The 26,778-nt window shown below is 43.1% G+C and overlaps 1 protein-coding gene across 1 annotated transcript in view; it reads left to right on the forward strand.

The window, feature by feature from the left end:
* The window catches only part of adad2 (adenosine deaminase domain containing 2), a 33,924-nt gene extending 12,506 nt beyond the window's left edge, over positions 1-21,418 (forward strand). The window contains exons 4-9 of the mRNA XM_041179136.1: positions 5,378-5,519; positions 9,459-9,626; positions 12,884-13,098; positions 15,312-15,546; positions 18,445-18,577; positions 21,308-21,418. Of these exons, the coding sequence (XP_041035070.1) occupies positions 5,378-5,519; positions 9,459-9,626; positions 12,884-13,098; positions 15,312-15,546; positions 18,445-18,577; positions 21,308-21,418 (1,004 nt within the window). The remainder of the gene's footprint in view (positions 1-5,377; positions 5,520-9,458; positions 9,627-12,883; positions 13,099-15,311; positions 15,547-18,444; positions 18,578-21,307) is intronic.
* Positions 21,419-26,778: the final 5,360 nt, after the last annotated feature.

The following is a 26,778-nucleotide window of genomic DNA, read 5'->3' on the forward strand; positions in this document are numbered from 1 at the left end:
ACATCAAGGTTCGTTTGCCTATCTTGCTTCAGTCAGCACTCGCAATCATCAGTGCCAGGCTTCACAGACAGCACCACATCACTTTTAGGAGGGTTCACGGCAGGTCTCTGCCTACCAGATCAGCTATATGTGGGTGGCTTTTCAATGGCTGCAGGGCTAGGGCTTGCTTAGGGAAGGGAGAGAAGTGGCCTCAGGCAAGTGAAAAGGAAGCAGGACGAGGGCTGTACTGGGGAAGGAGGGTAACCCAGGTTCTGTGTGGGGGCATATGTTGATCTGTGCAAGTGGCCTTAAGATGGTGAGGGCTGAGGAGGCTATCTCCAGGGGAGATGAGGCCACATGGACATGTGAAGGTATGTGTGTGAGAATGGGTGGTGATGCCCCTTGAGCTGGCAGTGGGTGAGATGCCAGTGAATGTGTGATGGGCTTGAGTGTGTGAGTTTAGAGTGATGAGATGGTTGCCAAACCCTGGCTGCACAGAGGAGATCATTTATCCTCTATCTGCATTGGATAGCCAACCTCTTCTGTGCAACATTGGCACTGAACACCACTCCCACCGCTTCCCAAGCCTGGTTGGCCATGCCACTGCCCCTCCTGTGGCCAGAGCTGGGGTAGAGGACATCCCAGCAGGCCTCCTTGGCGTCCAAAAGGCTTTCCATTGACAGGTCACTAAACCTGGGGGCTGCAGTCTTTTTGCCTTTCGTGGACATCTTCCCTGCACTAAACTTTGGCTGGAAGCACTGAGATGTGTGCACAGATCTGAACTTTAAATATAGCACCCAGTGTGATGAAGCAGCGAGGTGATGACGTGGCGGGCCAGTGAGAGCCCACCCGCCATCGAAATGGTGTGTTTCCCGGGAATGCATACCTAATGCGGTGGGTTTGGGATGATACAGCGTGAAAAGCCGCCATTGTGGCCGACGGGTAAAACATCGTTTTACCCGCCCACTATCACACATCGTGCAAATCTGGGATGATTCCATTAATCTTACCTATGCTCTGCACTTTTGTAATCAATCCTTTCACAATAAATGATAACATTCTATTAGCTTTCCTAATTACCTGCTGTACCTTTTGTGATTCATGCAGTAAGACACCCAGACCCCTCTGAATCTCAGAGCTCTGCAATCTCTCACCATTTAGATTATAAGTTTCCTTTTTATTCTTCCTGCCAAAATGAACAAATTCACATTTGCCCACATAATGCATCATTTTCCAGATCTTTGCCCACTCACTTAACCTAACACTTAACCCATCAATCTCACTTTGTAGCCTCTTGAAGTCCTCTTCACAATTTACTTTCCTACCTATCTTTGTGTCGTCAGCAAATTTAACAACCATTCCTTCGGTCCCTTCATCCAAGTCATTTATATAAATTGTAAAAAGTTGAGGCCCCAACATTGATTCCTGTGGCACACCACTTGTCACATCCTGCCAACCAGAGAAAGACCCATTTATGTCAACTCTCTGCTTCTTGTGAGTTAGCCAATCTTCTTTGCATGCCAATATGTTATCCCCTACACCATACGCTTTTATTTTCCGCAATAGCCTTCAATGTGGCACTCTATCAAATGTCTTCTGGAAATCTAAGTACAATATATCACTGGTTTCTGTTTATCCACAGCACGTGTGACTCCTCTAAAGAACTCCGGTAAATTGGTTAAACATGATTTCCCCTTTACAAAACCATCTTGACTCTGCCTGATTGAATTTTCTAAGTGCCCTGCTATAACGTCTCTGATAATAGCTTCTAACATTTTCCCTATGACGGATGTTAAGCTAATTGGCTATAGGTTCCTGCTTTCTGTCTCCTTCCATTTTTGAATAAAGAAGTTACATTACCTATTTTCCAATCTAATGGAACCTTCCCCGAATCTAGGGAATTTTGGAAATAAACTAGTGCATCAGCTGTTTCACTAGCCACTTTTTTCAAGAGCTTGTGGTGCAGTTCATCTGGACCTGGGGATTTGTCAGCCCGCAGCCCCAAACATTTGTTCAATATCACTTCCCTGGCGATTGCAATTTTCCCAAGTTCCTCCTTCCCTTGCATTTCCCGATTTACGACTATTTCCGGATGTTACTTGTGTCCTCTATTGTGAAGACCAAAGCAAAATACCTGTTTAATTCATCCGCTATCTTCCTACTTTCCATTATCAATACCCAGGTGCACACTATAAGACCAATGCTCACTTTGTTAATTCTTTTCTTATTTAAATATCTATAAAAACTCTTACTATCCATCTTTATATTTCTAGCTAGTTTTCTCTCATAATCTAATTTTTCCCTCCTTATTAATATTGTCATTTTTTGCTGTTCTTTATATTCTTTCCAATCTTCTGATCTGTCACCTGTCTTTGCGTAATTATATGCTTTTTTTCTTTAAGTTTGATACTGTCTTTAAATTTTTCAGTTAACCACAGATGGTGGACCATCCCCTTGGAATTTTTCTTCCTCCTTGGAATGTACCTATTCTGTGTATTCTGAAATATCCATTTAAGTGTCTGCTACTGAATTTCTTTTGACATATCCCTTAACCTCATTTGCCAGTTTACTTTAGCTAACTCTGCTTTCATGCCTTCATAATTGTCTTTAAGTTTTAAAATACTAGTCTTGGATGCACTTGTTTGTCCCTCAAAGTTAACTTACAATACAATCATATTATGATTGCTGCTATCTAGAGGTGCATTCACTTGGAGGTTAGCAATTAACCCTATCTTGCCACTCAGTACCAGGTCTAGAAAAGCCTGCTCTCTGGCTCCAGAATGTGCTGTTCTAAGAAACTATCCCAAAAGCATTCAAGAACTCCTCCTCTATGCCACCTTTGCCCATCTGATTCTTCTAGTATATATGTTGATTAAAACCCCCCACGATTATTGCTGTACCTTTCTGGCAAGCTCCTATTATCTCTTCTTTTATACTCTGCCCTACTGTTGGCTACATTTAGGGGGCCTGTAAACCACTCCTACATGTGACTTCCTGCCTTTATCATTCCTCATCTCAACCCAAACCATTTCTACATCCGGTTTTCTGAACTTGGATCATCCCTCTCTAATGTGCTAATACTTCAATTAACAGAGCCACCCCTCCACCTGTTCCTAACTTCCTGTCTTTCCTAATTGTCAAACACCTTTCAATATTCAGGCCCCAATCTATGTCATCCCGTAGCCATGTCTCTGTAATGGCTATCAGATCGTACTTATTTCTGTTTGCGTTATCAGTTCATCTGTTTTGTTTGAATGCTATGTGCGTTTAGATATAAAGCCTTTAGTTTTGTCCTGTTATTATTTTTGTAGCGTCTAGCCTTATCTGCTAATTTACTCTTAGATTTGTACTCTCTATCCCTTCCTGTCACAGTTTGTTTATCGTTTCCCATATTAATATCTGTCTCTCTTGCTTTGTCTTTACTCTTTGATTTACCACATCTTCCCAAATTTGATCCTTTGCCCCTACTATTCAGTTTAAAACCCTCTCCACTTCCCTAGTTAGGCAGCTCGCGAGGACACCAGCCCAGCACGGCTCAGGTGTAGACCCTCCCAACGGTACAGATCCCACTTTCCCCAATAGTGGTGCCAATTCCCCACAAACCGGAGCCCCCTTCTCCCACATCAGTCTTTGAGCCATGTATTCATTTCTCTAATCTTATTTGTCCTATGCCAGTTTGCGGCTCAGGTAATAATCCAGAAATTATTACCTAGAGGTTCTGCTTCTTAATTTGGTGCCTAGCTCATCATACTGACTTTGCAGAGCTTCATTCCTCATCCTGCTATGTCATTGGTACCTACATGGACCACAAAACTGGATCCTCCGTCTACCACTGCAAGTTCCTTTCCAGCCCTGAGCAGATGTCACAAACCCTGGCACTAGGCAGACAACAAAGTTGTCTGGACTATCACTCTTTGCTACAGAGAACAGTGTCAATCTCCCTTACTATACTGTCCCCTATTACCACTGCATTCCTTTTTGCTCTCCCTATTTGGAAGGCTTCCTGTATCGCAGTGCCATGGTCAGTTTGCTCGTCCATCCTGCAGCCCCCCAGTCTCATCCAAGAAGCTGAGAGAGCCTCAATTGCAGAGGCTCACACTCCTGCCCTCTGGGTCCCCTTTCTTGCCTCACTCGCAGTCAGACCCTCCTATCCCTGGCCACTGATCAAATCAGAAGACCCTATCCTAAGTGACTGCCTCCTGGTGTAAAGCATCCAGGTAACTTTCCACCTCCCTAATGTGTCAGTGTGTGCAACTCTGCCTCCAGTTCAATGACTCTGAACCAGAGTTCCTCAAGCCGCAAACACTTACTGCAGACATGTTAGCCCTGAATCACGGTGTTATCCAGGAGCTCCTGTGTGCTGCAGCCTTGACACATCACCTGTCCTGCCACCCTTAATGTGTTGTAAATAATTACTTGACCATAATAATCACTTACTTATGTTGTTTTCTTATATGTTTTATTAACTTTACCACCAAATTGTGTAGTATTTTAAACCTTAGGGATAGAATAGGACTTACCCACTTGCCAGATACTCACCAAACAGCTAACTGCTTTCCCTGTAGTAGACCAAGAACCAATTTCTATAGGGTGAGAAAGATAGAAAGAGGACACGAACAATTCCCCATCTCACCAAACTCCCAAGTCTTCACTCAGTTAGCTCAGCTGCACTCTGTTTGCCTTGGCTGTAGTAAAGAACCCTGAATTTATGGTAAACTAAACTGGGGCTACGGTAACTAGATTCAACCAGTTGGCTGCTCCAGCTGAAAGTGAGATTATCGTGTAAACTGCAAGAAAGAAGGAACTTAACCTGCTTACACGGTACTTTCCAGTTACTGCTAATTACAGACTACATTAAATTTTAAGAGCAAAATTTAAGAACAGAATTAACACTTAAAACTCCCCTCTTGGCAAACTCTAAGCCTTCACTCAGTCAGCTGCACTCCGTTTGCCAAGGCTGCACTAAAGAACCCTGAATTTATCTTAAACTATTTATAGTAATGCTCTGCTAAACTTTATCTTTCTGAAATTTGTTCATTGGCACTTTGAGTGAGAAAAAAATTGAAATGTGGCACCTCACATGGAAAGGTTGGACAACCCTGCAGTATAGCATTGGGTAGCTACAGGATCTTTCTCTATACTGCAATAATATGCTTCAATTCTGGCTTTAAAACTGCATCCTTTTCTGCGCTTCTATGAATCCTTGTTCTCCTCACTCCTATTGAGTCGGATTGTTGTCATTTTATGTCAAACTACTGAGTTTTGTACTGTGGACCGACACCCCGATAAGTGTACTAAGACTCCCCAAACAGATTAATTATGTATCCTCTACATCCAGATAGCATTTCCATATTGTTCCTGTAAAGAGGATACTCATTCCATTTTTTTGACTTCACAGTGACAGAAGATGGCAACAGTGAACAGTATGAAGTGGTTGCGTTGGGAACAGGAGAGACATGTTACAGTAGTTGGATACATTTTGATGGTCGTTTACTCCATGACTGCCATGCTGTAGTGGTTGCAAGACGGGCATTGCAAAGGTAATGACACACACAATTCACTGTGTAGAGAGATTTCCATAAATTGAAATATGTAATGAGACCCCCACATCACATCCATAATACACACACTGCTCCAGTATTTGGAATATTGCTTCATAAGTAGTTCACACAAGTACAGAGACATGGCAAACATTGGCATCTTAGAGACACTGCAGAAGAGAGCTTTGAGACCAATCCCTCGTGTGAGGGAGCGAATTGGAAGAGGATGCTGGAGAAACTTAAACTTTTCACTTTGCAGTCATTCGTGGTCAACCATGAAATGACTGAAAACGAACTTCAGAGATCTAAAGGGAAAATGTACAAAAGACATAACTGCATCAAAAGATCAGAAATGAAGATGTTCGCTATTGATTGCACAATGTTCAATACCGTTTACGACTCAGATACTGCAGTTCATGTCCATGTACAGCAAGACCTGGATAATATTCAACCTTGGGCTGTTAAGTGGTAAGTAACACTTGCGCCACACAAGTGCCAGGCAATGACCATCTCCAACAAGAGAGAATTGAACCAACTCCGTTTAACGTTCAATGGCGTTACCATTGCAGAATCCCCCGCAATCAACATCCTGGGGTTTACCATTGACCAGAAGCTGAACTGGACAAGCTGTATAAATACTGTAGCTGAAGAACAGGTCAAAGGCTGGGAATTCTCCAGCAAGTAACTCCCCCCTGGACTTCCAAAAGTCTGTCCACCATCTATGAGGCACAAGTCAGGAATGTGTTAGAACATTTGTCTGGATGAGTGCAACTCCAACAACACTCAAGAAGCTGGACACCATTCAAGACAAAGCAGTCTGCTTGATTGGCACCCCATCCACCATCTTCAAAGTTCACTCTCTCCACCACCGATGCAGTGGCAGCAGTGTGTGACATACACAAGATTCACTGTAGCAACTGACCTAGGCCCCTCCACACCACCTTCCAAACCCATGACCTCTACCACCTGTAAGGACAAGGACAGCAGATGCATGGGAATACCGCCACCTGCAAGTTCCCCTCCAAGCCACACAGCACCCTGAATTGGAACTATATCGCTGTTCCTTCACTATCGCTGGGTCAAAATCCTGGAACTCCCTATCGGCACTGTGAGTGTTCCTACACCACATGAACTGCAACGGATCAGGAAGGCAGCTCACCACCTGAAGGGCAATTAGGGATGGACAACAAATGCTGGCCTACCCAGCAATGCCCACAGGTTGTGAAAAGAATAAAAAATCATTTAAAATAAAAGTGCGATTGCGCAGGAATAACTTTAAAAACTATTGAGTTCTGGTGGTAGACTCCTCGTTATTCGAGTATGTCCGAACTGTATGTGGCTTCATCGTCTTCAGTGCATCCTCTCTTACTGAAGAGTCAAATGCGAGATCAGCATAGAATTCCACTGAACTGGCAGTTCATGTGCCATTGTTGGCGCTTGGGGCATCTGCAGCTGATCCATCTCTAGCCTTCCTCTGGATACATTGGAGTTTGGCGGAGATAGTTTTCAAAGCAGGCTGAACCGAGTTTCAGTGCTTCCCTGTTGGCTGCTGTTTTTTCTTAAGAGGGAGAGTCTGCAATGCCGAAGTTTGTAAGGTATCCTTATATCCTTTGTACAATGGAGGGAACTACATTGCACCTAAATGGATCCATTGGCCTTTCTCACAGTATCTATCTTGACGCAACTTGTATTTTTCTTTTTTATTCTGGGGAAATTAGCAATTCACACTTTTTACATCTTTTTAGATAGCATTTATGCACTTATGTGGCTTACATTGGCATCTTAATAATTAACCTCCATTCTGTTTCCACATGAGGTAAAATTGACAGCACTAACAGGGGTGTCAGCTGTATGCTGTGTAGTTTCGGATGGAATGACTGATCTTATTTCCTCTAATGAATATACTTCACTGTACTATTGTCTTCTGTAGAGACCCTGTGCCTTTACGAAACCCTGAAATGAGACTTCACATTCATCCCAAAGGTTCTACTTTTGTTTTCAGCAGTAAACTGTTGCCATTGTGTGACGGGAATCTATGTCTGCTCTATAATTGAGGGCGCTACATTGCATCTAAATTAATCCAGTAGCCTTTCACATCCGTATCTACCTTGGAACAGCTTGTATTTCTCGTGAGATAATTTTTAACTATGGGCAAACGGGCAGTTTAATTTTTTATTGACTTGGTCCATAAGTGCTATGCTATAACTTCCAAAAAACTTGAGCTGAATAACTACATCCTTGTTCAGACAGATATCCTGACAAATGTACCTGTAAGAGGTATGTTTTGGACTGAGGGAGCAGAGTTAGCATTGCCCCAAAATTTCTGGTACTGTATAATGCAAACTAGCCCAGTGTGTACTCTGGCTAGCAGCTCTGACTCTACACAATATCTAAGCAGATTGACCCATGCATGCAGTTTTTGGACCACATAACATAATACCTCCCTCTACGATGTTTTGCAGACATTGCCGAGTAACTTCCAGTTTCTCAATTTCAGGGTTTCTAACATTTTAATGCTGAAAGTGATTATCTAGACACTTGTTTTCAAGCATAAAACAATTCACCCAGTGGAAGACCAGTAAGTTCAAGTTTGAGAATGTGTAGAATTGTGGCTTCCCCAAGACCACGAGTGAAAGCAAGGCAGACATGAATTGGAGCGTGTGTGGTATAAAAACTCTTGCATTCACACAAACACACAGATGTTCTGATCCTCTTTGTATATTTGCTGTTCTTTCTTGTAGTACCTTGTCTAGATATGGAAATTGGTGATGTGGCTATTCAGTGTTTTCTTCTTCCCCTTGCTTTTTCTCACTAGAGTGAGAACAAACGATAAAATTGTCATAGAGACAAAGGTCTTTTTTTTTGAAGAAAATATACTTTATTCATAAAATATCTAAAAGACCATTACAAAACATATCAAAATGACCATCACAGAAATTGCAGTGATATTCAAATTATCTAAATAGATCACGTTGCACTCTGAGATGCTTCAATACAATAAAAGGAACATTACAGACATTTCAAAATGGTCATTACATGCTGTTCAAATTATCTGCAGCCAGATAATGTTGCACTCTGAGGTGCTTCAATATAATTGTGATACATGTAATATTCATTGCATACGTTCAAGTGAATCATACAGCCCGAGGGGGTCTATACAGTTCCCTGCCTCTCAGTGCACTATGGCTGAAAGGTCTTAGACAGCGAACTTTCCCCATTGCACCTCTGCAGTGACTGCCCCAAGCTTTAGTGCATCCCTCAGCATGTGGTCCTGGACTTTGGAATGTACCAGCCTGCAACACTCTGTTGGAGACTATTCACTTTTCATTTGATCCTAGACACTAATTGTTGGCAGCTACACAACTTCAGGGGCATAACAATGAAATAAAAACAAAAAAACTGCGGATGCTGGAAATCCAAAACAAAAACAGAATTACCTGGAAAAACTCAGCAGGTCTGGCAGCATCGGCGGAGAAGAAAAGAGTTGACGTTTCGAGTCAACTGGTAGTTCTGTGGAAGGGTCACGAGGACTCGAAACGTCAACTCTTTTCTTCTCTGCTGATGCTGCCAGACCTGCTGAGCATAACAATGAAGTCTGATTCTCTCTGCAATGACACCTTTTTACAGTTTCTACCAGGGATCGTGGGCAGTGATCAAGAGTGAGGATTAGGACCTGTTTCTTTTATACCACTTCACTGCCCTTGCAACTATTGACTAACTGAGCTCAGAACCTGGGATATATCTGATCTGTGTATTTAATTATCGCAGCATATTGGAACTGTTTGAAGTTTGGTTTCCAGTCGAACACAGATCTTTGTTAGTATGGGGTTACAGGGGGAGAAGAAACAAACATGATAAGAAAAGGTTTTACCTTTTGTAATATGAATATATAGTATTGTGATATCCCTTCTATAGCCAGTAACTTTGTCATTTTTGCAGATATTTGTTTAAGCAGCTCCTTCTGTTCTGCAGTAATGACCCTGTGGGTTTAGAAAAATGTATTTTCTACAAGTCTTCAGGAAGCGATTTACTCTCCTTCAAGAAAAATATTTTTTTCCATCTCTACCTCAGCAAAGTTCCAAAGGGGGCTGCTCAGAGCATTCTCATGTAAGTGTGTTCAGCCATTTCTCTGGTTGTTCTTGAAAATGATGAGTCTGTGAAATGCAAATGGAAATATTCATCCATTAACTTCTGATATTTTTACAATAAATATTAAAAGGAATGATGACACCAATTATGAAAACAAAACCCTGGCAGATTGGTTCTAGGTATAAAAGCCCACTTGCAATTTTGATTATACACACCACATTACGTGCAGGTATTCGTTCAATCCTTTATGTCCTGCTTGGCTGGGGGACATCAAAGTTCCATTAAGCAACAACAACTACTTTCATTTATATACCTTAGCATTGTAAAACATCTCAAGCAAAATCAAACAAGCTTTAATGCCACAACCTGCAGGTTGTCGACAGAAGAGTTTGAAAGATGCATATACGCAAGTGCATGGGGAGAATTTTGTCCCCATTGGGCGGGCGGTCCGGGTGCGGAGCTGACCATTGCCTGTGATCGGCTGTGCGTCGCCATTTTGCGTGGGCGGGCCAATTAAGGCCTGCTCAGCGCTACCTGTGCGGGGAGGACGGAGAATCGGAGCCTGCACTCTTTCGCGCACGCGTGGGAAAAAGCGCTGATTTCCCCTGAGGCATGGAGCTGCCTCAGAGATTAATTTAAGAACCAAACATTGTAAAAAAAAAGAGAAAAAATTATTCAGACATGTCCCCTCATGTGACAGTGTCATATGAGCTGGGACATGTTTATGTATTTAAATAAAGAAATTTATTTTGTTTATAAGCCCTTCATGAAACCTCACCCCACCCGTAGATGAGGTTTCATGAGAAATGCAAAGTCTGCCTGGGCTCTTCACCTGCCCGCTAACCTTAAGGCTGGATGGGCAGCCCAGACAACCAGTTTAATGAGGTGATTATCAGCCTTAACAGGCCTTTGACAGTTCGGTGGGTGCGCAGCCGATTCCGGTGCGCGCCTGCGGAACTGAAGATCGGAATGACGCACGGTGACGTCAGAACACACGCCAGACATCACCGCGCGTCATTTTACATGTCAGCATGCGGGGCCCACCCCTGCATGCCGACCAGAAGATTCAGGCCCATGTTTTCAAATGTTGGTGTTGATTAATCAGTTGAAATCAAGATACTACTAACTGCTACTTACAAGACATTATTCTGACTGGCATGCCCAATGACATTTCACCTAATACAAAAGCTGAATATTGTGGATTCTGGAAATCTGAAATAAAAGCAGAAAATGCTCGAAACAATCAGCTAGTCTGGCAGCATCTCGAGAGAGAGAGAAACGAAGTAAATCTTTCAGATCTATGATCTTTCATCAAAACTGGGAAAAATTAGAAATATGATAGGCTTTGAGCAAATGAAAGGGAGATGGTTGGGGAAAAGAACAATAGGGGGAAGGTCTGTTAAGGTGGAGGGAGGAGAGATGAAATGATAAAAACATTCATGGTTCTAGGCCAGAGGGAATTTTAATGGAACAAGTACAGAAAAGATGTGCCTCAAAGAGATGTGAAGGGCAGGACCCTGATAAGCTGCCGTCTAAAAGAAAAGGAAATAGAAGAGAAACGAGAAAAAATTCAAACCAGTGAAGCAAAACAAAACAAAATAGGGGCAGAAGTCTCAGTCAAAAACTGTTGAACTCTGTGTTGAGTCCAGAACATTGTAAAGTGCCCAGTCAAAAGAAGAGGAGCCATTCCTCAAACTTAATTGAGCTTTTTTGGAGCACTGCAGGAGGCCAAAAAATGAGAGATCAGAGTGAGAGCAAGGTGGAGAATTAAAATGGCAGGCGACTGGAAGTTCAGGATCACACTTCTGGGCTGAACAGTGTTGTTCTGCAAATCATTGTTTGTTTTCCCCATTGTATAGCAGATTGCATTGTGAACAGCAAATGCAGTGTACTAAATTGAAAGAAGCACAAGTAATTCATTTTTTCACCTGGGGGAGAGTATTAGGAGTCTTGGATGGTGACAGGTGAGGTGGCAAAAGGGCACATGATGCATCTCTTGTGCTTGCATGGGAAGGTGCGGTGGGAAAGGGAAGAATGTTGGGGGTGACAGGAGTGGTCCACGATATCATGGAGGGAGCGGTTCCTTTGAAATGCTGAAAGGGGGCGGGAAGATGCTATTGGCATCACCGTGGAGGTGGCTGAAATGGTGGAAGGCGATCCATTCAAAATTGAGGTTGGTGGGGTGGAAGATCAGGGCAAGGGAAACCCAATCATGGTTCTAGAAGGGCGGGGAAGGGATGAGAGCAGAAGTACATGACAAAGAACAGACACTGTTGAGAACCCTACCAACCATGGCGGCGGTGATTCCTTGGTTGAGGATGAAGGGAGATATATTGGAATAAATGGTGTGGAAGGTTGACTCATCCGAACAGACGTGACTGAGATGGGAAACTGAAAGAATGGCATAGCCTGGCTTACACGAACCAGGGTGTGAGGAAATATAATCAAGGAGGCAGTGGGCTTATATTGAATATTGCTTGGTTGCCTCCATTTCTGACAATAGACTGAGAAGTCAAGGAAAGGAAAGGTCAGGGATGGCCTTGTGAAGACAAAGGAAGTGTGAAAATTGGAAACAAAGTTGATTTTAAAAACCTTCAGTTCAGGAGTGGGATAAAGAGGTGAGGGAGGGACCTGAGTAGGACTGGAATAAGAATGGTTCACACTCCAACAGATAGCTAGGACCCATGCAGATACTCACTGCAACATCCTTTGTTTGGAGGAAGTGAGTGCAGTTGAAGAAGTCATTCAAAGTGAGAACAAGTTGAACCAAGTGAGGATGGTGCTGGTGGGTGGAGGCTGGTTGGGCTCTTGTTGGAAGAAGAAGCGGACAGCTCTCAAACTGTCCTTGTGGGGCTGGGGCTGGAGATGTAGATGGATTAGATGTTTCTGGTAAAAAGGTGTTTAGGGCCAGGAATCTGGAAACTGTTAAAGTGACGAAAGCATCAAAGATAAAGGATATAGGTGGGAAGGGAAGAGACTGGACAAGGGAGAAAAAACACCGAGACATGAAGAAATCAGTTCAGTGGTGCATGTTTTATCCATTTGTTTATTCTGGGAAGATTAGCAGTTCGCACTTTTTATACATTTTTTACTTTGTACTTTTATGATTTATATTGGCACCTTATTACTTAAGATAACCTGTTCACCGTTTTCACATGAAATTGTCAGCACAAACAGGGCACATGCTTTTTTATCTTGTCAGATCAGTTTCAGATGGAATTACTGATCTTTTTTCCTCTAATTAATATACTTCATTTTGCATTTGTCTTATGTAGGGACCCAGTGCCATACCGAAACCCTGAAATGAGACTTCACATTCATTCCAAAGGTTCCGCCATGCCAGCAGCAAACTGTCGCCCTAGTGTGACAGCAACTCACGTCTGCTGCATGACTGCAAGTGATAAACTGAGCCGATGGATGGTGCTGGGAGTCCAGGGAGCCCTCCTCAGCCACTTTATCAAACCTCTCTACATCACTAGTGTTGTCCTCCGTAAGTACAATGGATTTCATTTGGAGAAGTAACATGAGAATAATGTTGTCATTTTTGCATGGGGGTTTTGAATTGAATAGAAACTGAATTGGCACTATTGTGGCCTATTGCCCTTGAATCATCTGCTGTGTGCCTCTCCATTGTCTGTGGCTCTTGGCAGACTGACTTTTGTTTGTGTGCCCATGGCCTATCTAATATGTCATCGGGCCCAGATTAAGTGTCATTCTTGTGGCAAAACGCAAGGAATGCTGTACAGAGATGGGGGATCCTTGTGTCCACAGAGCAAGTAAAAAAGCTGTACTAAAGCTGTAAGGGATATAGTTTTCACAGATTATTTTTCGTATGGCTTCTCAAATTCAGCCATCGCCCAAGATGATTACCCAGAATTCTCAATTGAAATAAGGGCTTCAATATGTTGGGCACAGATCAGGTTCTCTCATGGTGTGAATCAAGGCACTTGAGCTTTTGCAAGATGTTGCAATAGATTGTGACTGAACAGAATATTACTGAGACACTCTGTCTTAACTAAGTTTTAAAAAATACATTTGAATATTAAGTACTATGGGCCTGAACTTTCTCGGTGTGGCAATCAGCATTGGATTGCTGCAGTGCCCTAGTTCTCTACCTTAATATTTTTCCCAGTCTGTCTTTTTTTTATTCATTCATGGGATGTGGTGTCACTGGCTAGGCCAGCATTTATTGCCCATCACTAATTGCCTTTGTTCAGAGGGCATTTAAGAGTCAACCACATTGCTGTGGGTCTGGAGTCACATGTAGGCCGGACCAGGTAAGAACAGCAGATTTCCTTCCTTAAAGGACCTTAGTGAACTAGATGCATTTTTACAATAATTGGCAATGGTTTTGTGGTCATCATCAGACTTTCAATTCCAGATTTTATCTAATTCAAATTTCACCATCTTCTGTGGTGGGATTCGAACCTGCGTCCCCAGAACATTACAAACAAAAACAGAAAATGCTGTATAAACTCAGCAGGTCTAGCAGCATCTGTGGAGAGAGAAACAGAGTTAACATTTCAAGTCCCTATGACCCTTCTTCAGAGCTCTGAGCTCATCAGAACAGAGGCTGCCAGACCTGCTGAGTTTTTCCAGCATTTTCTGTGTTCTTGTTTCAGATTTCCAGCATCCGCAGTATTTTGCTTTTATCCCCAGAACATTACCCTAGGTCTCTGGAATACTAGTCCAGTGTTGATACTACTGTGCCTCTGCCTCTCCCAAACACCGGAAACTTGGCAACAGTGGGATTCGATCCCAGGCCTCCATAGAGACTGGAACCTGAATCCAGGGCCTTGGACCCTTCGCCACACTATCTTTTTTTTTGACTCAGGCCAGGTGATACCCAAACAGTGCAGCGCATCCCTGGGGCTTAGGGTCAAAGGGCAGCTCTGTCGAAGGAAAGGAGACAACATCCTCTTTTTTACGGCACTACTATCGTAAACCAAGTGAGTTAAAGGTCCTTGACAAGCCAGGGAGGAGGTAAGTGTATACGGTAAGTGGGTATTGTGAGATGCGGTGGTCAGAGAGGTGTGGGTAGGTCGGGTGGTGGGGGGGGGTTGCATTTGGGAGATCAAGGGGATGGGGAGAGTGAGGATGGGGAGGTCGGGGGTGGGGGGGACGAGTTCCTGTGGGAGTGGGGGGAATCCCATGGGTTGGGGAATTCCTGTCAGGGTGTATTCCCTTGGGGGTAGGGGGAGCCCTGTGTTGGGGGGTGTTGGTGGGAGGTAGGGGGAAATCCCTGGGAAGTGGGGGGCTCAGGGAGCATGGGGGAGTGCTGTGAAGTGGAGGGAATATTTGGGGGTGTGGGTGCGTCCCATAGATCTGTACTATAGTTACCCAGAAGCTGGGAGAGGTTTAATTCTTCTAACTTTTTGCTGGGTAAGTATTGATGCAAGCCAGTTGGAACCATCCGAAGTTTGCAACTTAAATCGCATTTCGGATGGTTCCCAGTGTAGGGCAATTGCCCAAGGGAGGTTTGCACTTCTGGGCAATTGCTGTGCAAGCCTTACCTGAGAACATCCAAAGGAGATTCCATGGCACATGTCTGGGTGTCCCCACCCCTCCCAATATGACACCCTGGAGCTCAGAAGTTACAGCCCTATAATTTCCAACCCAAACACATGAGCAGGAAAGTGAAAGATAACTTAGGGAAAAATAATTTTCTCAAATAGTGAATACTTTTTTGTATTTCTAAATCAGCTGGCCAATTCCATCCAATGCAAATCGTCACAAAAGCAATCAATCAGCGTGTGGATGAGAGTTTGAACGAGAAGCTTCCTGACCTGTTCACTGCTGTGAGGGCACACTTCTCCCATTGTGGCGAGGAAGAACCAAAGGAGGCTGAACCACTTTATAAAAGGCTGAGTGTAAACTGGTGTCGGGGGGATAACACCGTGGAAATAGTGGATGGAACAACAGGGCAGATCACAGAAGAGTAAGTCTTGATGATCCTGCTTTAATAGCAGGGACTGCACTATGCCTGAAATATAAACGTTTAAAACTAGTGCATACAATTCCTTTTTAACTGGCCAAAGGTTGTTACTTTTAGGGTAGAACTGACAGTAGAAGTTATTCTCAGGTGAACACTCATATCAAATTGGACTCTGCACTATTTTGACATGGCTGTTAAAAGAGTTGTCAAATATTTTGGGCGTCAGCTGGAAAATGGAAGGTAAATACATCACAGCTCTCAGACACTTAAAACTATTGACAGGATCTCCTCACTTGCTGACTCTTCAGGGGCTGACAGGTGGTCTTTCAGTCCAAGATCTGTCACCAGACTTGGGAAAATTAAGTTCCCTCTCTCTGATATCACTTTTAATCCAGAGTAACAGCTACACTAAAATATCACAGAAGGATTCAGTGCAAATGAGTTGAGTGAACAGCGGGGCATAATTTCTACGATGTACTGAGAAGCTAAGTTTAAGGAATTGTGATTTAGGAACATAGGAGCAGGTGTAGGCAATTCAGCTTCTCAAGCCAGCCCTGCCATTTATCTAGATCATGGCTGATCTAACTCAATGCTATCTTCCCGCACTATTTCTTAGTGTCATTGTATCTAGAAATGTATTGATCTCTGCTTTGAACATACTCAATGACTGAGCTTCCACAGCCCTCTGGGGTAGAGAATTCCAAAGATTTACCTCGCACTGGAGAAATTCTTCCCCACCTCGGTCCTAAATGGTTTGCCTCTTATTCTGAGACTGTGTCCCCTGGTTCTAGACCCCACCCCCGCCCCAACTAGGTAAAGCATACTTGCTGCAATTACCCTGTCAAGCCCTATAAGAATTTTGTACACTTCAATGAGACCACCATTCTTCTAAACTCTAGACAATACAGACACAGCGTCCTTGATCTTTCCTCATAGGACAATCCTAGCCATCCCTGGGATTAATCTGATGAATCTTTATTGCACTCCCTCTATGACCAGTTTAGCCTTTCTCAGATAAGGAGACCTAAACTGCACACATTTGTGGTCTCACCAAGGCTCTACACAACAGCAGCAAGACTTCCTTATCCCTGTACTCAAATCCCCTTGCAGTAAAGGCTAACATACCATTTGCCTTCCTAATTACTTGTTGCATCTGCATGTCAGTTTTTAGTGACTTAGGAACAAGAACACTCAGGCCTTTTTGAACATCAATATTTTCCAATCTGCCCCCATTCAAGAAGTACTCTGCATTTCTGTTTTTCCTGCCAAAGTGGATAACTTCACATTTTTCCACATTATATTCCATCTGCCATGTTCTTGTCCATTCCCTTTGTCTGTCTAAATGTCCTTGAAGCCTCTTTGCATCCTCCTCACAACCTGACATTCCCACCAAGTTTTGTGTCATCAGCAAACTTGGAAATATTACATTTAGTCCCCATATCCAAATCATTGATACAGATTGTGAAAAGCTGGGGCCCAAGCACAGATCCTTGCGGTACCCCACTAGTCACAGCCTGCCAAGCAAATGTTGCTACATAACAACCCAATAATAAATCAACATAAGGAAGATGTACAAGTTGAATACTTATAAATACTGATGTCCTGGGGGGGGGTTACAGATCACTTAAACACCTGTGTATATGTGATGCTGTATTAAGAGACCATCTGTTGTATGACATTCTGCACAGTCTCAAAAGTAATCGTTTTCAAAGAATAATGTCATATCACAGAAAGCAAGTGGTAGGTATTGAACTATAGGTATCCAGGTTTAAAGCATGCACTAATAGTGCGTTTTTTGTTTTAGCATGATTTATAAATGACGGAGCTTCCTTGAATAGTGCTGCTTCTATTTTCATTTTTGCGTGGGTACTGCTAAAGGAACATAACTCACCCTTATTACATGGGCCTGAATTTTGCCCACGTCGGGCAGGCTCGGCGGAAGCGGGCAGGGCCGGTCGTGGAACCGACCACGATTGGCTCTGCGCTGCCATTTTACATGGGCGGCCAATTAAGGGCCGCCCAATGTAAGACGTGAGCAGTAGCGCTCAGTGCTACTACCTATATGGGTAGGGTGAAGGGAGGGAGAGTCGGGACCAGTGTCGTCTTTGCATGTGCGCAAAAGAGTGCTTCAGCCTCTCAGTCTCTGTGGCTCAGGGAGATTGAAGTGCTTTTGAAATAAATAAATGGGGAAAAAATTGAATTAAACATGTCCCCTCATATGACTGTGTCACATCAGATTGGACATGTTTCATAAAAGCTTTAGGAAACCTCATCCCACTCGTGGATGAGGTTTCCTAAAAAAAACCATAAAAGCTGCTTGGCCTTTTCGCCTGCCTGCCAACCGTAAGGTTTGACAGGCAGCATTTAAAGTTGACCTTAATTACTTCACTAATAGCCTTAATAGGCCTTTTAAATATTGGCGGACGCGCAGCCGACTTCGAACGAAACATCGCGAGACAGTGTAAAGACATCGGGCTGCCCGCCAAATGTCATCCCTCATCGTTTTTTGCGCCAGCGTGTTGGGGCTGCCCCCACACACTGACTGAAAAATCCTGGCCATGGTTTCTGATGGGAAAGCGATTTTCATTTATCATGTTTTGATTTAATGCGCCATTTTTTACGATTACATTAGGAGCGCTAAATGAAGGATAGCTGTACTAGGTATAGCACTGCAAATTGTTGGTAAGTGATAGGTGTTTGTGCAAAAAGCACATTTCAATGAGGAATTAATCATAGAGAATGTTTATGATTTCTTTGTTGGCAAAGGTCATAAAAATGCTCGACTTGCAAGACAATTTTGTTTTTAAAAAAACTGGGGATTATACTGCAAACCAAGTTTTCTAATTCTTGGATGGGTTTGCCTTTTTAAAAATTATATCTTTACTTTTTTTATTATTCTAGTTCCCCTTTTAAAAATGGAGTCAACACTGCCAGTCGTTTGTGCAAGGCTGCAAAATTGTATTCCTTTCGACGTGTAGCAAAAGAAATGAACAGGCAGGACTTACTAGACCTGTCAACATGTCACGAAGCCAAGGTAAACAGAAGTTTCCATATGTCGAAGGAAATGTTCATGTTGGGGTACTTTATACTTAAGTATTTAAACAATGGGCAAGTCACTAAGTTAAGCCTATATTTGAAATGAAGGAACTAAAATAGATGAAACAGAGTAAAAGAACCCCATGGATCCCACCTGTCACAATGCAAACCATATCATTGGCTAAAATTTTATTTTAGAAGTGGAGCCTGCAAGTCCTGTTCAGTCTGTAAAATCTTTGATCAATATTTTAGTGGATGTTCTCTAACACCTTATAATTGATCCTGTTAAAAACCGTTTTCTAGCCTGTTGACTCCAAGAAACGACTACGCTGAAAATTGTGTTCAAAAATTAGCAACGTGATGCATCTCTTCAATCACCAGTACTTGATTTGCCCATTTCTTCTCCTCCAGCTACCTCAAAGCTGGGAGTATTCCCTCCTATGACTGTCAGTGGAGCACTGGATCCATCTATGAGAGGGCACTCAAGTGCCCTGTACTGAGTTTCCTAATCTTCCCAAATCTTACTTCTGAGATGAGGAGGACCCTACAACCTTCCGTGGCTTTTGAAACCCAAGCTGATCACCCAATCACTTTTTTTTTTAATTTAACTTGCTTTCTGACCCAATTGTAAACTTTAGTGTTCTGAATTATGAACCTTGGCCCTTCACCTAGATTTCTCAATACTAATTAGGTATGTTATGTGGCGGAAACATTTCGCAACCATTTTGAACTCTCCCTCTGCAGTGTGCCAAAAAGGTCCAGACTCAGCAAAAATAACCAAGCACCTGGGACCTTTTGAAGTCTCGAAGAAATTAGTTCAATTAATATTTTGTGCAGTTTAAAATAAAATGACAAAGTGCTTGTAGTTTGAAAAGATATTTTACCAGGAGTTTTGCTCTACAATTTACTGTGGCAAATTTTCTTAAGAAAACATATAAAGGATATAATAGGAGTTCAGTGAAGGTTATCGTGACTGAATCCTGGATGAAGGAGTTGTATTATGAGGAAGGTTGGGCCTATACCCATTGGAGTTTAGAAGAATGAGAGGCGATCTTATTGAAGCATAAGATCCTGAGATGAGAGGATGTTTCCCCTTGTGGGGTTGTCCAGAACTAGGGGATGCAGTTTAAAAATTAGGGGTCTCCCATTTAAGACTGATATGAGGAGAAAATCTTTGTGGGTCTTTGGTCTGTGGCATTCTCTTCTCCAGAGGGCAGTGAAGGCCGGGTCATTGAGTATGTTCAGTGCTGAGTTAGATAGATTTTTGATTGACAGTGGAGTCAAGGATTAGGGAGTGTAGACAGGAAAGTGGAGTTGAGGCCACAATCAGATCAGCCATGATCTTATTGAATGGTGGAGCAGGCTCGAGGGAATGAATGGCCTGCTTCTAAATCTTGTGTTCGTGTTGAATGGTGATGCTTTGACTAATCCTTAAATGAACAGAACTAATTCCCACATATCAGTCTTCCCCAGATATGTTCAAAATAACAAAATGAATTAATTTTGTTCTACCCTTAGCTGCCTAACCTAGCAGTAATATTCATCGCTTCTCCCTCCTAATGATTTGCTGTTATTTCATCCAATATATACATTTTATTTTTAAATCTAAGTTGGGAGTTTTTGTAATAGGGAACAAAATATTTTCTACTTTTGGTGCCTGTGCCAGAATTGGGCATTCCCAGTTACAGTACAGATTAAAAGCAAGGTTAGATTCCCTCTTCTCCCACTGATATATCAGCACCCTGACCTCAAAATAACTTTCACTAGTATAACGCTTGTATTTCCCACAACAGCCTCTGAGTGACACTGTGAATGCTTAAGTTTGCAAATGCAGTCACACTTATTAATGTTCTCTGTTTCCCCCCCAGCCAAATCTTTGCTTTTCCAGATCTGTTTATTATTTTGTAAAGCATGGATCTGCTTTCTATATTTTTGCTGGAAAATAGTGTTAAAATTCAACATGCATTGATCATTATTTGAATTTCCAATGCCTACACTTTCTACCAGTGATGTAAAGATCTCAAACCTTTGTGGCAATAACTTTGGTAAAGCAAAGGAATTACAGCAACTGGGGAGTTCCTGCAAGGGAAGCAGTTTTCCATATAGTCGATTAGAATTGTTCATTTGTGTTAAAAATTATTTTCTTAATGTTAATTTCGCATCAGTTTCATTTAATACCAAATATTTACTTAAGCTTTCAAAATCTATAATGTGTTGGCACAGATGCTGCAAGAGGAGCCAAGAATCTTCGTAGGGTGTAGTTTTCTGAGACGTTTAGCCAGAGATAGCAATGATCCTACTGAAATGTGAATAGGTAGTGTGAATGTCCATGACATTGTTTGCAGGTGCAAATAGGCTGAGTGCTTTGGCACATGTAAAAGCCGGCTGTGTTGTTAAACCATCAATTCAGGTTTGCACTCAGGGAACAGTAAATTAAATCTGAACAACTACACGTGCACTTTTGTTTCACTGGTGCTGGCAAGACACCATGCAGTATAAATAGGGTGGTCAATGGCTGGTGGGCCATTTTGACGTGTAAGGCCTCAAAAACCTTGTAAACCTGTTCTTTATGTAAACTTAAATAATTTTGCTACACTTAGCGGAAGAATTTTTACCAAAGTGGTGATATTGCTATTGCCTACCTGATTTGGTGATCAAAAATTACAGAAAAGTGCCTATACATTTCTGTATTTAAGTAGGTGACCTCTAATGATTGTCCCCATTCTAGATGAATGCCAAAACTTATCAAGAAGCCAAGGGCATCCTAAGTTATCATTTCATTTCCACTGGAGCAGGGCCATGGCCACAGAAACGACTTGTTGACAACTTCAGCAAATAAATCTCACTGGAAGTAGAAGAAAAATTTAACTGATATTTTTGGCTATTGCAATAAAGAGAGGTCATTTTTCCCTTTGTTCTTAAAACACTTCTGTTTGAAATGATTGTGAATTATGTTTTTTTTCCTGAAGGACTTCCAGACTAATGGGTGCTTTCTGGTGTAGTGTTAAGATACAGTTTCAGGCCAGGTGTATAATGAATAAAATCTGTGTTCAAATTTCGTTCAAATAAAAAATGTTGCAATATGGTTTACACATCATGCTGGAATGAGTATGGTTGTAATAGAAAGTAAATTCTGTTTTTTCCACACCTTCCTCCATCAGATTATTTTAAATCCTCAGAATAACATCAGCTAATCTCTGTTTGAGGACATGAGCCCAAGTTCTGCTGAAGTGAAGCCCACTAGTCTATCCTAGCAAGAACATAAGAACAGGAATAAAACGTTTAGCCCTTGTACCATTGAATGAGATCATGACTTAACTCTATGTGCTCACCATTGCCCCATACCCCTTCATAGCTTTGGTTACAAAAATCTATTAATCTTAGATTTAAAGTTAAGAATTGACCCAGCAGTTTTTTTGCAGAAGAGAGTTCCAAATGTCTGCCACCCTTGGGGTGCACACGTGTTTCCTAACTTCAATCCAGAAAGACCTAGCTCTAATTTTTTAGGCAATGTTTCCTAGTCCTACATTCCTCACACAGTAGAATCAAGTAGATTGAGAGAAACGGTAAGTTCCCGTCCAAAGCCAACAGACCTTTGGCTGCTCCATCAAATTTTCTGTCCCACTCTGATGATTGCTACCGCAGGTGGGACTGGAAAATCCCAGCCTATGTTCCCTTTTATGTCATGAAAATCTTGATCATATCATTGCTTAATCTTCTAAATTGCATGGAATGTGAGCCTAATTTGTGTTATCTCTTTTAATAATTTGACCCTTGGAATCCAGCTGGCATTTTAGTAAATCTATGCTGGCTTCCTCCAAAGCCAATATATCCTTCCTCAGATGCTGTGCTCAAAACTGAACACAGTACTGGAGGCGTAGTCTGACCAAGGCTTTGCAGAGCTGAAGCATGATTTCTATTCTGTTGTTTTCTTGTCTTTAATGTAAAGCCCAGCATTCTATTGGCCATTTTGAATTTTTTTTATACTTGTCCATCACATTTAATCTGTGTACATGGATCGCTAAGTCCATGGATTGGACCCTCCATTAATTTTACCTTTTAACATTTTAGAAACTTCTTTGATCTGTACTTTCTGGATCCAAATTAGATAACCCTTTATCTGCCTATCTTGAAATTGTCACGAAAAGTCACAAATTACTTATGGGCATATTGAACTTTTTAAGGAAGACTCGTGTTTTTAAAAAAATACAAGCAAGGACACTGAACAAAAGATGGCTGATAATATAAAGTGGCCGCTTTCTGGAAAATTCCTGTGTGGATTATACTGACAGACCTGTCCTGAGAGAACATAGAATGTTGCACCTGAAAAGGTGTCATGGCCTTCTTCAAGAAGAGACACTTGAAAGGGAGATAGGAAAGATGCAAAAGACTGAACTTTAATCTCCTGTGGTCGCAGAGACAAAAGACTGACTTGCATGTCTCAGCAGCCACCGAAAAATCCATCTCCTGTTGATTTAAACAAAAAAAAAAACTGCGGATGCTGGAAATCCAAAACAAAAACAGAATTACCTGGGAAAACTCAGCAGGTCTGGCAGCATCGGCGGAGAAGAAAAGAGTTGACGTTTCAAGTCCTCATGACCCTTCGACAGAACTTGAGTGAGTCCAAGAAAGAGTTGAAATATAAGCTGGTTTAAGGTGTGTGGGGTTGGGGGGGTGGGGGGAGAGAGAGAGAGAGAAGTGGAGGGGGTTGGTGTGGTTGTAGGGACAAACAAACAGTGATAGAAGCAGATCATCAAAAGATGTCACAAACAACAGAACTGAAGAACACATAGGTGTTAAAGTTGGTGATATTATCTAAACGAATGTGCTAATTAAGAATGGATGGTAGGGCACTCAAGGTATAGCTCTAGTGGGGGTGGGAGGAGCATAAAAGATTTAAAAATATTTTAAAATAATGGAAATAGGTGGGAAAAGAAAAATCTATATAATTTATTGGTAAAAAAAACAAAAGGAAAGGGGAAACAGAAAGGGGGTGGGGATGGAGGAGGGAGCTCAAGATCTAAAGTTGTTGAATTCAATATTCAGTCCGGAAGGCTGTAAAGTGCCTAGTCGGAAGATGAGGTGTTGTTTCTCTAGTTTGCGTTGGGCTTCACTGGAACAATGCAGCAAGCCAAGGACAGACATGTGGGCAAGAGAGCAGGGTGGAGTGTTAAAATGGCAAGTGACAGGGAGGTTTGGGTCATTCTTGCGGACAGACCGCAGGTGTTCTGCAAAGCGGTCACCCAGTTTACGTTTGGTCTCTCCAATGTAGAGGAGACCACATTGGGAGCAACGAATGCAGCAGACTAAGTTGGGGGAAATGCAAGTGAAATGCTGCTTCACTTGAAAGGAGTGTTTGGGCCCTTGGACGGTGAGGAGAGAGGAAGTGAAGGGGCAGGTGTTGCATCTTTTGCGTGGGCATGGGGTGGTGCCATAGGTGGGGGTTGAGGAGTAGGGGGTGATGGAGGAGCGGACCAGGGTGTCCCGGAGGGAACAATCCCTATGGAATGCCGACGGGGGGTGAAGGGAAGATGTGTTTGGTGGTGGCATCATGCTGGAGTTGGCGGAAATGGCGGAGGATGATCCTTTGAATGCGGAGGCTGGTGGGGTGATAAGTGCGCACAAGGGGGACCCTATCATGTTTTTGGGAGGCAGGAGAAGGCGTGAGGGCGGATGCGCGGGAGATGGGCCGGACACAGTTGAGGGCCCTGTCAATGACTGTGGGTGGAAAACCTCGGTTAAGGAAGAAGGAGGACATGTCAGAGGAACTGTTTTTGAAGGTAGCGTCATCGGAACAGATGCGACGGAGGCGAAGGAACTGAGAGAATGGGATGGAGTCCTTACAGGAAGCGGGGTGTGAGGAGCTGTAGTCGAGGTAGCTGTGGGAGTCGGTGAGTTTGTAATGGATATTGGTAGACAGTCTATCACCAGAGATTGAGACAGAGAGGTCAAGGAAGGGAAGGGAAGTGTCAGAGATGGACCACGTGAAAATGATGGAGGGGTGGAGATTGGAAGCAAAATTAGTAAATTTTTCCAAGTCCCGACGAGAGCACGAAGCAGCACCGAAGTAATCATCGATGTAGCGGAGAAAGAGTTGTGGAAGGGGGCCGGAGTAGGACTGGAACAAGGAATGTTCCACATACCCCATAAAGAGACAGGCATAGCTGGGGCCCATGCAGGTACCCATAGCCACACCTTTTATTTGGAGGAAGTGAGAGGAGTGGAAGGAGAAATTGTTCAGTGTGAGAACAAGTTCAGCCAGACGGAGGAGAGTAGTGGTGGATGGGGATTGTTCGGGCCTCTGTTCAAGGAAGAAGCTAAGGGCCCTCAGACCATCCTGGTGGGGGATGGAGGTGTAGAGGGATTGGACGTCCATGGTGAAGAGGAAGCGGTTGGGGCCAGGGAACTGGAAATTGTTGATGTGACGTAAGGTGTCAGAGGAATCATGGATGTAGGTGGGAAGGGACTGGACAAGGGGAGAGAGAAGGGAGTCATGATAACGAGAAATGAGTTCTGTGGGGCAGGAGCGGGCCGTCCAAAGTTGGGCGACTATCAGGTTGGAAGCTGTGGGAGGAAGATCCCCAGAGGACATGAGGTCACTGATAGTCCTGGAAACAATGGCTTGATGTTCAGTGGTGGGGTCATGATCCAGGGAGAGGTAGGAGGAAGTGTCTGCGAGTTGACGCTCAGCCTCTGCGAGGTAGAGGTCAGTGCGCCAGACAACAACAGCACCACCCTTGTCAGCGAGTTTGATGACAATGTCAGAGTTGGACCTGAGAGAATGGAGTGCAGCCTGTTGATTTATATCTGTGTGTAGATAGTCATCTTGGATTCATATCAGAACTATTTCCTCTCCTGGAATGTGCAGGAAAAAAACAGGTTAAAAAGTTAGCTGCAGTGCAGTGTGTGCTGGTGTGCTGTGAGAGTCACAGCACAAGAAGACCAACTAGTTACCCTTGCAGTTGTAAGCGAACTCTCTCTCTCTCTCTCTCGCTGGAGGCAAGGCTTAGCAGAAGCCACAATCAAAAAGGAAATACGACAACCTCTTCAGCTACCCTGCAGAACCAAGTGTCCCCAAACCAACTGCGAAACTGCCAAAGTCAGCTCTACTGGAGTCACCCAACTTAACGGCTGCAGCATAGCGCCATCTATGCCTCATAGACAAGCCAAAGACAGATTTGTATATTTTATAAACTTTTATTTGGACTCTCAACTTCTCCTTTCTGATCTGTGTGTATGTGTATTGCATTTTTTTCTCAGGTTTTAGTTACTAATAAACTTACTCTTTCCTTGACTCAAGAAAGCCTGGTTAAATTGGCTCCTTCTAAAAATAAATACATTTGGACTGGGTAAAGGTATCCACGGTGAGGAGGGGATCCCTTTTAAATTAACTTTGTTGTGATCAACCGAGACAGTTCAATAAAGATGGGGAGAGCCAGCTCATTCCTCCTCACCTGGGAACATAACAAAATTGGGGTCCCATTTGGGAAGCTAAGAAATTTGGGGACTTCGTCTGGGAACCGGTCGTAGCAAAACCCATTGACCATGGATTTTGCCCACTCGCCTAATCTAACAATTTTTTAAATATTTGTTCACAGAATGTGGGTGTCACTGGCTGGGTCAGCATTTATTGCCCATTCCAAATTGCCATTGAGAAGGTAGTGATGTACTGCCTTCTTCAACTGCTGCAGTCTACGTGTTATAGGAACACCCACAGTGCTGTTAGGAAGGGAATTACAGAAACTTGGCCCAGCAACAGTGATGGAATGATAATTATTGTTCCAAGTCAGAACGGTTTGTGGCTTGGAGGGAACTTGTAGGTGGTGGTGTTCCGATGCAACTACTGCCCTTGTCCTTCGATGTGGTAGAGGTTGTGGGTTTGGGAGGTACTGCCGAAGGGGCCTTGGTGCGTTGCTGCAGTGCATCTTGTAGATGGTACACACGGCTGCCACTGTGCATCAGTTATGGAGGGAGTGAATGTTTACTGTGGTGAATGTGGTGCCAAACAAGCAGGCTGCTTTGTCCTGGATGGTATCAAGCTTTTTGAGTGTTGTTGGAGCGGAGCTTATCCAGGCAAGTGGAGAGTATTCCATCACACTCCTGACTTGTGCCTTGTAGATGGTGGGCAGGCTTTGGGGAGTCAGAAGATGAGTTACCCTCCGCAGAATTCCTAGCCTCTGACCTGTTATTGTAGCCACA

The sequence above is a fragment of the Carcharodon carcharias genome, chromosome 34, assembly GCF_017639515.1.
Source record: "Carcharodon carcharias isolate sCarCar2 chromosome 34, sCarCar2.pri, whole genome shotgun sequence".
Taxonomy (NCBI): domain Eukaryota; kingdom Metazoa; phylum Chordata; class Chondrichthyes; order Lamniformes; family Lamnidae; genus Carcharodon; species Carcharodon carcharias.